The following is a 14,557-nucleotide window of genomic DNA, read 5'->3' as shown; positions in this document are numbered from 1 at the left end:
AAAGCAGGTTCCAAAAATAACATCTACTGGGTTGTTCTCTTTCCCACTGGAGTAAAAGCTACTCTGGATCAAACATCTCTAATGAACAGCACTAGTGGCAGTACATCACAAGAACAGAACAGCTTTCTAATTAGTCTATTACACAGGCTTTAGATCAAAGTAGAGCAAATTTTTCTAAAAAGGATGTGTTACCTCAAAAAGAAGTCATGAGGCAGATGCAGAAGCAATAATGCAGACTCTGCATTTTCAGCCTGTGCTGTGCTCACTAGATGGTCATGCCGAGCCCTTGTGGATTTGAACTCCATGAATGCAGTTTCTACACTATGTAGGGCACTACTAATAAAAGCCGAGGCAGATGACCATGTGCTCCCTGCAGTACTCTCAAATACATAAGTTTTATGTTCTTGATGTATGTTTCTTTTTAAAATTTACTCTCCATTGGCTGTTGCAGAACTTACTCCCCACTGAGTTTGTACATAAACCATCTTCCAAGGGCATCTCCTTGATGCAAGTTACGCATCTTGCACAGGCCTTCTACCAGAGGTTCAGGATCACCCCACAGACTGCTGACTCCATCAGCTTCTAAACAGACTCGACAGGAGAGGAAGATGTGAGACTGCACTGCCGTTCAACAACTCCCTCCCCACCAGGACCAGCAGACCTGTTGTGTTACTGTAAATGGAAGAAGAATTTGGCTGTGTTCATACCTGAACATTCAGCCAGGAAAGAACACAGTGCCAGCTTCAATTTCCTGCAGTCTGCCAGCACCCCAAAAGAGAGCCTGGAGCAGGGGAGCATCTCAAAGGCCTTTCTGTGGAGCATGATGACAACTGCCCTCAACTGTCTGTTCCAGTCCCATCACAACTCTGGTCAACAACCTGTGACCTTCAGTTTGTATCAACAGAAGTAGCATCTAGAATATTTCTTTCTCCTCACTAACAAAAATCTTTCAAAACACAACAAAATATGCTAAAGTATGGGTTAGCACTTCTTTTTTTCCCTGTGCATCTGCTAAAATGTGTGCAGCAAGCAAAACATACAAGTGAAAAAGAACAGAAAAATCCAAAGGAAATGTGTGAGAAAAACCAGGATTGTAGCCCTCAGAGATGGAGGGAAAAGATTCAGTATATTTCAGTATTTTCTGTTCAGTTTGCCATGAATGAAAATTTGCACTGTGAACCCACTGTTGCTCACACACTGATATGCATTCCTCCTTAGACTTCAGGGATTTACAACATGAAAAATTATTAAAAGTCTTCAGGTCATCCAAATATAAACAACTTGACTTTCAATACTGACAAGTACAAAACATGACCTATTAGGCTGACATTTCCAGTTGGACTGGACATGAACTGGACTGCTTCGCTTCGTATTTCACAGATTTCTACATGAATTAACACTTACTGCTAAACAGCAAAAAACCAAGAACTGCTCTGGGTCAGCAGATGCTTCTGTGAAATCAAGTCAGAAGACATAGTACTCAAACTGAAGTAGGGAAAACATTCCTTTGTACATTGCTTGAAAAGAGTGAAACAAATGTTCCATGCTGTTATGTTTATTTTTGAAAGTTTAAAGGTCTTTCAGTATTACACTGATTTTAAGAGAAGATACATCTTCATCCCAGGTGTAAAATTAAGTATTACCAAATGTTTTCAAGTGATGGAGAATGGAAAATACAATAATCAATTGTCCCTGATCCCTCTACAACAAAAGGATTTAAAGATGCCTTTTCCCAGTTTATGTAACTATTTGTATGCATTTTTTTCTTTTGGTATGAAAATATCAAATTTTATTTCTATGGAAGGCTTTACTCTCTCTACTACCTCTTTCAACAAATGCTGAATATTATTACTGCAGTTTCTGTAATTACTAGTTTTCTCAGGGGACATATTTTGTAAAATACAGGGCCAAGGAGGCTGGCAAGGCAAAGAAAAGGTGAATTCAAGAGACCCTCAATGTTTAAAGGAAACTGTCATCACATGCACAGCAAACAGAAGATGATGCCAGAACATTATTTGCATTCTTAGCTAATTCTACAGGTTAAAATGCCTCCAAGTTGTCTTTGCTAGGTAATTTTAATCAGCCAGAGTTAAAATTATACTACAGGGGGTGCAATCAATGTTGAACTCGAGGAGCAAGAGTCATTCAAAGAGGAACTGTGTTATTACAAAAGCTATGGGAAACAACCAAAGGAGCTCATGTGGTTGTTTTGTTGATTTATTCCAAAGAATGAAATTAGGGGTGTGCTCTTCAACATCTGGAAAACAAACACTTGATTAGCAAAAGATGTTTGATGGACGTGGGCACTACCGCCTTGGGGATTTGGTGTCCTCACTGCTTGTGTGCTTGAACAGGGGTGTCCCTGTTCAGTTTAAAGGTGTAACCTGAGCCATGGCCAGTGCTCTGACAAAACACCAAATCCTCATTCCTGCTGATTAGTATTTCCAAACTACATCTAGTAAAAGGACTCAAGCCCACAAGGACAACATTCAGGCTTGATGCTCAAGTACATATTGGTTCCTTCCTAATTCCTGCAGTCAGTTCTGGAACAGCTGCCAGTAATTTCCTCTCATCTTTAATGAAGCCTTGCTTTAGTCCTCAATGCATTGGCTGGACTTCAATGCCAGACTGGCATTTTACTGTAAAATTTCGTTTAGCAGTGCATACATCAGTCCTTTTTGGTTCATTACTCCAGACACTGGTACCACAGAGACTGAGAGCATGTGCTCAGCTTTACAGTAGTTGAGCCAGAAGGAACCGGACACAGTAAGTGAAGTCAAGCATTTGTGTCTGTCTTTTACAGAAGGCTGGCCCTGGACATTTTTGTATGTGCTATAAGCTGATGATTTAAATGACAATTTTTATATTGCTTCTCAAAAAATTAGCAAGTTCAAGCATCTCTGAGAGAATTATTCATAAAACCAAAGAGCAAGGAACAGAATGTGCACTTCACTTCTGCAATATAATTAAGTGTAATACCATTAAATATTAAAATACAGGAAAATGTTTTTACTAGTAATTAGTCATTTCAAAATCTGAGGAAAAACATTTTTTTAACATTTCTTTCTGCAGTAGAAGGGAAATAATCTCGTGCACTTCACTCAAGTTTAGTCACTCACTTTGACCTTTGCTAGTATAGATGTGACCAATTCATTTGTAAGATATCTAACACTGGAGGGTTGCCACAAGTCCATCAATGTAAAAAAAATGTGCCAGCTGAACAAAGCAAGGTCAGCCTGTGGGAGCTCAGGAGAAAGCCAGGGTGAGAACTTGGAGCTCTTTCTATTTTCCTGACACATCAGGATTTGAGGACAGACTTGTGCTCTGCCAGAACAAGTTGACCTAAATGGAAATGAGAAAACTGAAACTGAAGACTAATCTTGCTTCAAAAGGATAAAATACACCTAACTGAATGATCACCCGGCCTTCTAGAATTAAAGGCTGAAGCCACAGTGCGCTTTTGAATTCAATTTTGAAAACTCAGGGAGTGAAAAGTATTTTCCAAGATCTGAGAGTCCAGAAAGAAAAATCCATTACACAGCCACATACTGGAAGTATTCTAGGATTAGTTTTAATTTCCATAAAACACTTCAGTTTTACAACATATCCAGAACAGGGACTAATTATTGTGGCTGAAGGTTGCAACAGCTTGAGCACTGAGGATTGCTGACAAATAAGCAACCAGGGTGCAAATCTACACAGAAAGGGCTCATGCCCAGGGTAACTCCTTTCCTAAGCCATGCAGAGGTCTCTTCACAGATGACTCCACAAAAACACCTGGTTGCCCAGCATTTGTTTGGCAAAACCAAGCACAAGAATGTCTTACCAATAAATGCATTACAGTAGAATTATCTGGCTCTGCTTCAACAAGCTTATGCTGCAAATCCAAATATTCCCAAATTCTGATGGATAAGGCTCCTTCTCAACCCGAATTTCTTTTCTGCTCAGGATAGCAGATAGTTTAACAAGCAGTAAGTTATCACAGAAAAAAAGCACAGTGAGCATAATTATGGCCATTGGAAGGCCATCCTCTACTGAAACACACACCAGATATGGTTCTAGAAACACAAAAAACCAAATACATCAAAGAGGAGTGAACTGAGCTCACAAATGGAGAGTCATGAACCTCAGAATTAGACATTCTGGAAACCTGCAATTTTTTTGGCTCCTTCCTGCTCTTTTGCTTTTGGAAATGGGAAAAAGAGCAGTAATTTATAGGTTCTGATAGTCTCAGCTTGTTTCAAAGAAAAATTTCAGGATTTAAAAAACAGTATCAATTCCTCAAACATCAAAGCTGTTAGGTATAAAACTGTGGTTTGGCTTTCAGCTGCATTGGGTGTTTGTATGTCTGAAAAACAATCTGGTTTTCAAACCAGATCAGTTGCTACAATAACAGGCATCCCCTCTCCTCAGAAACCTCTCCTTTTCTTGGCCCACAGAGGCCCACTAAGAAAGGCCACATGGAGGTAGCATTCTCCAAAGATGTTTGTTGTTAAACTGGCAGCTATGAAATACCACAAAAACCTCTCGTGTCACATCTTCTGCAGTGCAATGCAAGAGGCAATATTTTGGTTTTGGCAAAGATATTTTCTTGGTAAAAAGGCTGCACTACATTTAACATTTTCCTTCTTCCCAGAAGTCTTCTCCAGTGCACCCATAAATACACATAAAATTATGAGAGGAAGAAAAAGGAAAAAAGACATCAAATATTTATTCTAGTACGTGCTACAGAAACTGTTCAAAGCCTATTTGAAATTTATAGACAGCTTCCATTGTTGGAGCATCATTGTACACCTAGAAAGGCTTACACATCACAGATTTCATGCATTTAACATAAAGTATCCTCTTCCCTGTTTCATGCTATTCTTCCCAATTAAATCACTAAGATTAAAAAAACCCCCTTTGCATCCCTTCTGTCCATGTTTCTAGTATTTCCAAGAATTGTGTCTCTCAGTTTTTGTTCTTTCCCACAAACATTGCACTTTTGGTTTTAACCTTTTCTCCCAAGGGATGTGTCAAAAAATGCTGTTTTACTCTGAACTCTTTATAATTTATCAATACCTTTTAATGTTCTGGTACATACATTGAACATACCTGAAGTGTGGTCTCAGGAAAAACATGAGCATGGGCATTTTTATTTCCCAACAGCAGGAAGTAATTTGTAAAAAAATAAAAGTCGCAACCACTCTTTAAATAAAGAATGATTCTTCCTAGCGCTACAGAGCCTTCAGAAACAAAAATCAAACACAAATTAATATTCCTTACACTGGTAATGCACTTGCTGCTGTAATGAAACTATACACACATGCTGTAGAAATGAGGAACTGTCCTTATTAGACATCAGTACCATGCCTAGAGCACACAGCACTGGCTGCTCTCCTACACCATTTTGTGTGGGAAATAAGCACAGAGAGCCCCATGGGCAATCCCATCCTGCTGCCACAGCTGCCTGCCACTGTGTACAACTACATCTGTGTCTGCTCTGTGCTTCTTGCCTTGATCCATCTAATGAAGCTCCAAGTGAAGCATGAATATTGCACGTGCAACATGCAGTAACAAAAAAAAATCACAGCAGAGATTTAGAAGTTCATTAAATGACTGAAGAATACTCTGCAAGAGTTAGAAAACAGCTCCTGAAGACTTCAGCAACACCCTCAGTAAGTCATTTCTACATATGAGATGCTAAATGAATATTCCCCAAAAGACACTCTGTAGACACACAGACTAAACAGGAAAATATTTTAAACCTCCCTTGTTCTACAGGGAACTCGTGAGAGGGAGATATTCTGACATTGTTTCTGCTTGTTCCCTTCCTTTCAAATTAAATGATATGTTATGTATTTCTTCTGGCAGGCTGCTTTTAGCATTCTGCTGTGGTGTAACACACCCAGCAGAGTTAAGTTACTGAAGGGCTCAATTCCCCCACACCACTGTGCAGCTCCTTGGAAGTGTTCCCCTAGTTTCAACTCATTTCTGCCTTCTCTTTGCTGTCCACAAGGGAGGAGCTGGGCATTTCCTGTACACACCTGGAGGTCTCCAGCCTCCCCTCTGCTTTGTGCTCAGGATGAATGACACAATGGAGGCACACCCCCTCTCTGTCCATAGGATGGGAGAGGCAAAAATTAATCCATCCAAGGTGTTTAATACAAACAGGACTAAAGACAGATGAAAGGAATCCCAGATTCGCTGACTCTGTTCTTTCAGTCTGCTCAGTCTGCACCTTCTTAGGCTGCCTGCAGGCGTTTGGTTGGGTTTGTTTTCTCATTTAAAAGCTGAGACAAATGCTTCTATTACAAACAGTTAGGAAGGCATCTGGATCAGTCACTTACAATGCCAAGCCTCAATTAGGATGGACTGCAAACTGGGGGGGGCAGCAAATTCCTCCTCCTACATTTAAATTCAGAAGGCTCTGTGACCCCTTCTTAGGGCACTACCAGTACTGCCAGCACAGCCTTTCAGCTACCTCAACAAGAAACAGGCATAGGAAAATCCAGAGCTCCACAATGCAAATATTGCTTTTGGTTTAGTCATAAACATAAAACAGTCACAGAGAACACTGTTGTGATTCACTCATTTCCAAAGCAAACACAGATTTCCTATTTAAGGACAGCAGATTTTTGGGGCCCTCAATTAAAATTACTTGTTTGAAATTGAAATGAAGCAGCCAAAGCTCAGAAATTACAGATTACAAGTTCCTCCTCTAGCCCTTTTCTCCCCCTTGTGGGAAACCGTTCTGTACAATGAAAGGAATTAGGGTCCCCTGTAAAAAACAGTGCATGACCAGACAACTAAAAATGCAGGATGCCCAAAGCAGAGTCTGGTGCTTAATAGGTGCCACTTGACTTTGTAAACTATCAGCTTCTTCCAGGGCAGTTCCATACACTCTCTCACTTCTGCAGAAAAAAACTCTATTGTATTCAGTACTCAGGCTGTATTCACCAGCCCTTTGCAAGATTTGAAACGGGGAAGAACATGCCCAGTCCTGACAGGAGATGTCTCTTGGTGCTGCCTGATGGAAGCCTGCTCTACCTTCCTGACCCTGCCAGCAGCAATCTGTTCAAGGGAAGGAGCAAAGAATGCCTTCCCAGGCAGAATTTCAGTCTCAGCTTTCACACAACTTCCTTTCAATAGCCTTGATTCATCCCCTTAAGAAATTCTGCATTCAGGTCAGCCCCTCTGGCTCCTTTTACTCAGACTCATGCCTGAGTATCCAGGCACTGCTGTGGCCTGCTGCCCCACCAGAGCAGCCCAGCTCCTTGTTGGCAGAAGGACCAAACCACAGACAGGAAGGGCATAGTTCTGCAGCACAGTTTATCTAAAGCACACCAGCCCTCAGGGGTTACCTGGAGACACAAACAACCCTCTGGTGGCAGCACATCACCCCAGGAAGTCTCCACTGGGCACACAGCAGGTTATCTGCTCACATTTTGGTGTCCATGAGGCATTTGTTATAGTTTCCACCAGATCCAGGCATCCTTATCTGGCTTGTGCTTGGTTCCCCTCTGGGCTCCTTTGTTTCTCCTGCTCCATCCTTAAGCAGGCTTGTAATTTGTGTGATATCTCTGGCACTCATTCCACACAGTCCAGTGGGGTTCAGCTCTCACAGAGCACAGCACATGCTACATGTTTGAGCAGGTTTTATCTCAGGTAAGTTACTTTATTCAGCCCTACATGGCTTCTCTGTTCCAGGCCAAACAACGGAATAGTAATACACGCACTCCCAGTTTCTGTTCCCATAACAACTCCTCTACCACACATTCTGAAGACCAGAGAAAACTTCCTTACATACAATATAACCACAGATTTTGTCTTATTCTTGAAATAGGATTATTGAGTGGGTTCAGAGAAGAGAGAGAGTCCATTTTTCTCCTCTTTCCTATTACTTCCTCCTCTAGTATTGAGCAGTCTCTTCCCCTAGTGATACTCTGAGGGTAAGGAGGCATAGGGGACTAGATTTGTACTGAGGATGAGATAATCTAGGTGAAACCACCATTTCCTCACTCCTCTCCACCTCCAGTAATTGGCATTACTTTCTAGTTCAGTTTGCTGCTGCTCTCTTGGTCCAGGCCAGGTGAGAAAGAGGTGGTGCTTTGTAGGATGCCAGCCTCCCCCTGAGGAGTGCAGAAAGACTGGGAAAAAGGATATTCCTCTTGAGAACTCAGCTGGCTCTCAAGAGCAGTCAATGAAAGACATGAGAGGCTGTGGGGCTCAGCCCCAGCTGTATTTAAAGACCTGTTGCAGCTGGCAGACATGCTGGATCTATTCACAAAGTAAAACAGTATTAACTACAGTTAATTAACACTGAACAGCATTAAGCAATCTGCACAGAAAGGTCAATTTTCAGACACATTTAATTACTTAAACCATGATTTTAGGGAATACAGATACCTCGACAGGTGGCACACTGCAATGTTTGAGCTCTGCTCTCAGATCCAAGTGCCAAACAGCATTTGCTGGCTGTGAATGATCCTGGCTCAATGTCAAAGAAAGTCTTCCCAAACCACTTTGCAACTATCCAGTTGTTCCCCACTCAACTTCCAGTTCATTATGCCTGTCTGCTAGGCCCTGATCTTTTTATCCAGCTAACATGTGGCCTGAGCATCCTCTCATATGCTTTCATTTGCTTCCAATATTTACTTTTACTTCTACTGCCTGGTGATGGTGATGATATAGAGGGACCCCCAGTAAGGGGCAACTGCACAAGGAGAAAGAAAAACCACCTCACAAAACTCCTGTAATTTAAGTGGGAAGGAGATTTCTTTCTTCTGTTTGTTTCAAGTCCCACACTGAACTATTTTAACACAAAAGGATGATGGGCAAAGATAAATTTTGGAAGTTAGCCTGCAAGTACCTATCCCTGACACAGCAGCACCACTGCTCACCTTGGGGACACTGAAGGAGAAGATGAATATAAGAATACTTGCCCAGATCTCTTGGAAGCTGAAGCAAGCCTAAGAACCACAAGTGCATGACCATGTATTCCTCAACAATCATCATAAATAAGAAATTATAAGGCTGATAAACAAATGATCTTTCTTCCTTTCCAGTTGTTTTTCCTCACAATTTGCACTTGTTCTGAATAGGCATCTCACGAGGTACTACAATACCAAGCTGTTTTAGGCATTTACTGTTTTCTTTCCACATAATTTTGCTGAGGACACAAGAGTGTTATCTTCACCCTCACTACACAGGAAGGAAAGTGAACATAAAGGATTCACCACAACCTGTTCAACATCCTACATGGAGTCTGTCACAGAGTCAAGACTTGAGCCCACACATGTTATTTCCTAGTCTAATCCTCCCACACTTAAGTGCATTCAAAGAGCCAGTCTGTTGCTTATTTTCTCACACTCAACCTTGTTGAAAAGTCACCTTGATTATACTCTACTGTTCTAGTGTGACAGAAACCATCTCAGCACTGGCTTCTTGCATGATTTGACACAGGACATTTTCCATGGAAGGGGTCTTATTTTGGTTTTGGTTCTTTTGTTTGTTTGTTTCCCAAAGACAAGTTTTTTTGGGTTGAAAAATCTTAAGAACAACTCCATTTCATAGTCATGGAGGAAAATAAATAATCTGAAAATGTAACTAAGCATTACTCAAAAGATCTGTGAACCAAGCAAACCACTCAACAAGCCTTCCTTCTGGAAGTCATATAATACTGCAGAACATGGCTCCAAATTTCTTAACATCGAGATTTCAAAACAACATTCCTACAAGGACACAAAGAAGCACCAAGCTTTCAGACAGACAAGTATCTGTAGAAAGAGAAAGGTCCTCAAACTCTAGGTCCTACTGTAGATTTGTGATAGATTAAAAAAACAGACAGGATTCATTGCTGATTTTGCTGCTATTTAAATCATCACAGATCCTTACCTCGAAATTCAAGCCCTCTGAGCTGAAAGGTGACAAGGCCATTTCCAATTTCAATCAAGTGCACAAAGGCATTTAAATAATCCGATGCCAGAATAAAACAGTCTCCTGTGTTGTAGTTTCCCCAGCGGCCCAGGATCAAATCTCCACAAAGAGACTCCTGCAGAGATCTTGTCAAATGCTCATAAAAAATGGAGTTGAGATTATTGTCATCATTTCCTACAACCAGAACAGCACACATTTGTAAAAAAAAATTATACAAAGCCATTCTGCATTACATTTTATGCTCTTTTTCATTCCTACTTAAATCTGCTTCCTCTAGCTAGGTGATATCTTCCTGATACTTTACACAATCTGCATTTCTTAGGTAGCTCTTCAAAGAATCAGGTTAATATGAGCAATATTGTAGATATAAGATCACAGTAATGATAACACATATTTCAGACTCAATCAAATAACCTCCATGATTTACAACAGTAAGAATTTCTTTGTTCCACTAAAAGTCTCTGCAATGCTAAGTTAATGTCTATATACTATTCTTAATGTAAAGAAACAAGAAAAAAAATCATTATTATTTCAGTACATGTTGTTAAATTTCAATGTTTTTTCAGGGATTTTCAAATACTTTGGTCACACAGATACCAATAATTTTGTTAGGATTTTTTCCTTCTAGTCCTCCAGGAATTTTTCAAGGCTTTGTCCATGAAGAATCTGTTGGTACTTAAGATGAGGATATTCATTTTAAAAGAGTTTACTGAGTATACTGAGTCAGCATGAAACACGCATCACCAGAATTGCTACCAATTTAAAAATAGTAGCTGTTCAATTACATATGGCTTGGACCAAATGCCCAGGTGAACAACACTCCATCCCAATCTAGAAGTGTTATCTCTTACAGGTCTATGGCCTTTACCTGAATGAAAAGGAGCACTTTATGATGGTGATTTGTGAAAGGGACTGAACCCTCCACAAATGCTATCATGGTGCCACACAATCCAACATGGTATTGGCCTGTGCTTGTACTCTTTAACACAATATATGCTTGACATGAGAACTGCTTTTCTCTTCTGTAGTGCCTCAGTGTCCCACCTTCAATACTGTTAAAATGCTGGTGCCCAAATGCATGTACAAAGCAACATCTTGTAGGTGTATTTGTATGCATGGGAGTGTATGTGGATACTGATGTACTGGCAGTCATGCATTTTTTGGTTTGCTCAAATTTAGGAGGAGATCTTACATGGAGAAGAAAAAACCCAGAAGATGAGGCTTGCAGAGGCTATGGCTTCTCCTACAAATTGCTCCTTGACACCAGAGGAGGAGAGGGCCTGCAACTACACTGCTTTTTTTGCCCATAGCCATTACATACCCAGCCCTGGTATGTTTGTCTGGGTGTGCCCATGACCATGCCGACACAGTCACTTGTGCACCTTCTGGAGTGTATTTGGTCAAAATTTAAGCAAGTAATAAAATGAGTCTTTTAAGCACATACACAAAAGGAATGCTTTTCTTGTGCTACAGGGTTTAAAACATAATTCACCTATTAGCATACATAATAATGCTAAAGGTCACTGCTATCAGATGACAAAATGGCCTTAGGAAAAATCTTATCTCTCTGCCTTAAATGAGAAATAATTAAAAACCACCATTCATGCTTCAAACTTAATACGTCTCTTGCCTTCTTGGACACCCTGGATTATATCCATTTCTGCTTGAAGACATGTATTTGTTCATGTTACTGATGTAATGGATAAGGACAAAAAGGATGGGGGGGGTAAACCAGCAATAATTAAAATACAAATGTCCAACTTCCCAATACAATCCCTGCCATCTCAGTGGCAAGATAAAATTGGCCACAGAACACTAAAGTGGAAGAACAGATATATGAAACTCTGGTCTCTCTCACTGGGATGGGATTTTGGCAAGAGACACTGGTATCAGTTCCCTCCAAAAAGGGCTCTGTCCCACCAGGCACTGAAGAGTGTCAGCTGATGTACCACATGTTCTCTGTGTCCACTGATGTGACAAAAACTGCTCTCACTCTCCAGTCTCACTGGCCTGGGAAGTTGCTTTGCATGGCTATGGATTGGTGCTCATTTAATGCACTGATACCCAGCAAAGCAGCCCACTACCTTTCCTACTTCTTCCTCTTACAAGTTTTCCAACTTCTCTTCTCCCCCCTCTCAAAAAGGTTTCTCTCCAGGGAAGAGAAGACACCTGTCAGCCCAAACTGCTCAGCGGTAGGGGCACTACTAACTTGCTGCTTTTTTCCCCAAACCTTTCCCTGCCCACAGCTGACCTCTGAGTCTAGCTAGGGTGCCTGCTGCATATTCCACGCAAACACCAATGTTATGATTAACCAAGCAATTGGCAGCCCAGCAGCTCTCTGTCTGATCAGCTACACATAACTGAACAGTAAATTTACTCATCAGGTCACACGACTCAAACTGGTGCTCTGCTACATTTAAAATGCTCTGGTTTGTACACACAACATTTAAACCCTTTGCATCTCTTCAGCTTTCCCAGCAAAGCCTCACCAGTGTGAATACATCACATTTTGCAAATCAAGCAAGACACCCAAACTCCCAAGCCATACCTGCATCCTTTTCGATCTGAATTGCCAGTCTGGTGTTGGAATGGTCTGATCTTTTGGTGCTGGAAATAAAGACATGTTTACAGCAAATTCGTTTTTATTAAATAAACAATTCTCACAATAAACACTTTTTTCCTTTAACACATCTCTTCATTTTGTGTTTATATAATTAGGCAGTTCACACGAATCCATTCATCAAGCATATACAGTTATTTCAGGTCAGTTCTGCTATTGATATTGTAGCTTATCAGCACACTCTTTCTGCCCATTTTCCTTCTTGTGGGGCACAGTCCATTCAGAATTTGGCATCTGACACAACACTATCTACTTCAATAATTGAACTGGCTCTAGAAATAGATAAGCCAGGTGCCACTAAAACAGTGAATAGAAAGAATATTTAATCAGACTTTCTTTCCTTCTAAGCCTTAAGGGAAACAGCTGGACTCAAGGAGTTTTCTTTGGGTGAAAACATTTTTGTGGGTGTTTACCATCTACAGAAAAACAACAATACAAAAATACTTTACTTAGTTTCATATTTAGCTAGGCAGCAACAGGAGAGTCCCTGGTCATTCTTAATGCTTGAAAAAGAGTAAATTGGAGGGCCTTAGTTCATGCAGGCACTAACCCTGTCACCCTAATGAAAGGCACATTCCCTATTCAGTATTTTCACTGCAGCAGTGGAATATAAACAAGACAGGAGAAATGATTACAAAAGAGAAAGCAACTAAAAAGGTAGATTGATTGAGCTTTTACTACTAACTATAACAAAAGACACTATTAAAGTCAGAAAATAAGGAATGAGTAAATCACTGTGGGCCAGCATATGTTAAACAGAAGAGAATGCAAAGCATCTCCCAAGTACCCAGGGGTACTTGGGCTAAAAGTGGAACTCTGGCTAATAAAAATGTTATAGTAAACATCCATTTCCCTGAAATACTGCTCTGGCATGGGTATATAATGATTTTAGGTCATTTCATTGAAAATATTGCCTCCAAAGTTTTGCCCTCAATCACTAGCCTTAACAGAAGACCTATCTTTCAAATATGTAAATATGATCTCTGATTCCTTGGAAAACAAGATTAAAGCAAAACCAGGAAAAGACCAAACAGGAGTCAGCATTTGGTCACGTGTGACAGTGGCAAGGGCTGTGTACAAAGGCCTGCAAGCACAGGGGAGAAGAAGCACAACACCACTTTTCCTGGCATGGGATGCAAGGGAGACACCCAGGTGCGTCCCTCATGGTGTCCTTGGTGGAACTGCAGTGAGATTGGCATGGCTGGGTGGCACTGGCTGGGATCTGGCTCACGGTGTGGGGAGCACAGGGCCCAGAGGAGATTCTGAGCACGTTGGGGATTGGCCAGTCAACCTCCACAGCCTGAACTTAACTACTCACTGTGGAAACTGCAAATGTGCCCCAAGGAAGATGGCACCAAAGAGGGATCACTTCTAAGGGAGGTTTTCAAACAGCTTAAATAACATTGGAAAAGGATGGTGTAAAGATAATGGTGTCTTTGAAACACAGCAGAGACTCAGTAGCACTTTCCAGGATTTTGTGCCTAGTTCATGCTGAATCCAACTGGGAGAAGGATGCCACTGATGTGTTACAAAGTCTTTTCATCCACTCCCCACAGCCTCCCAAAAAAAGTTGTGGAAAACTGACCAACAGAAAAATTACACACGGTTTCCTTGTAGGAGACAAAAGAGGAACAGATTTGCTTTATTTCTACTTCCTACCAAAAGGAAGTGATCTTTTTCCTTAAAAAGGCACGTTGTCTACTTTGCAAAAAGTATGATTGAGAAAATAAGAATCTTAATTAAAATTATTTGTAATTAATATTAGTATATTATCTACATAGATTAATATTTTATTGGAGGCATTATTTATCTTCCTGCTTCTGATTGGCTCAGCTCATTGCAACTGCAATTATCATTTCCTATTCAACAGAAAATGACACTGGGGGGAAGTGTCTTCTAAGCAGTTCAGAATATAAAGAATCATTTTACTTTAAAAAGGTTGTCAGAATTCTTTCACCCTGATATATATCCAGCTGCATATGCAAGAGTAAGCATAAACATTAGGCTGTGGAATTCAAT

The 14,557-nt window shown here is 40.7% G+C and overlaps 1 protein-coding gene across 1 annotated transcript in view; it reads right to left on the bottom strand.

Moving 5' to 3' along the window:
- PCNX2 (pecanex 2) overlaps window positions 1-14,557 on the bottom strand; it is a gene marked incomplete at its 3' end in the record, with an annotated part of 150,843 nt that overhangs the window by 26,952 nt on the left and 109,334 nt on the right. The window contains 2 exon segments of the mRNA XM_084203543.1: window positions 9,877-10,092; window positions 12,467-12,525. Of these exon segments, the coding sequence (XP_084059669.1) occupies window positions 9,877-10,092; window positions 12,467-12,525 (275 nt within the window).

Source organism: Fringilla coelebs, assembly GCF_963513975.1.
Source record: "Fringilla coelebs genome assembly, chromosome: 3".
NCBI lineage: Eukaryota > Metazoa > Chordata > Aves > Passeriformes > Fringillidae > Fringilla > Fringilla coelebs.
This window is presented reverse-complemented; position numbering and strand designations above follow the sequence as displayed.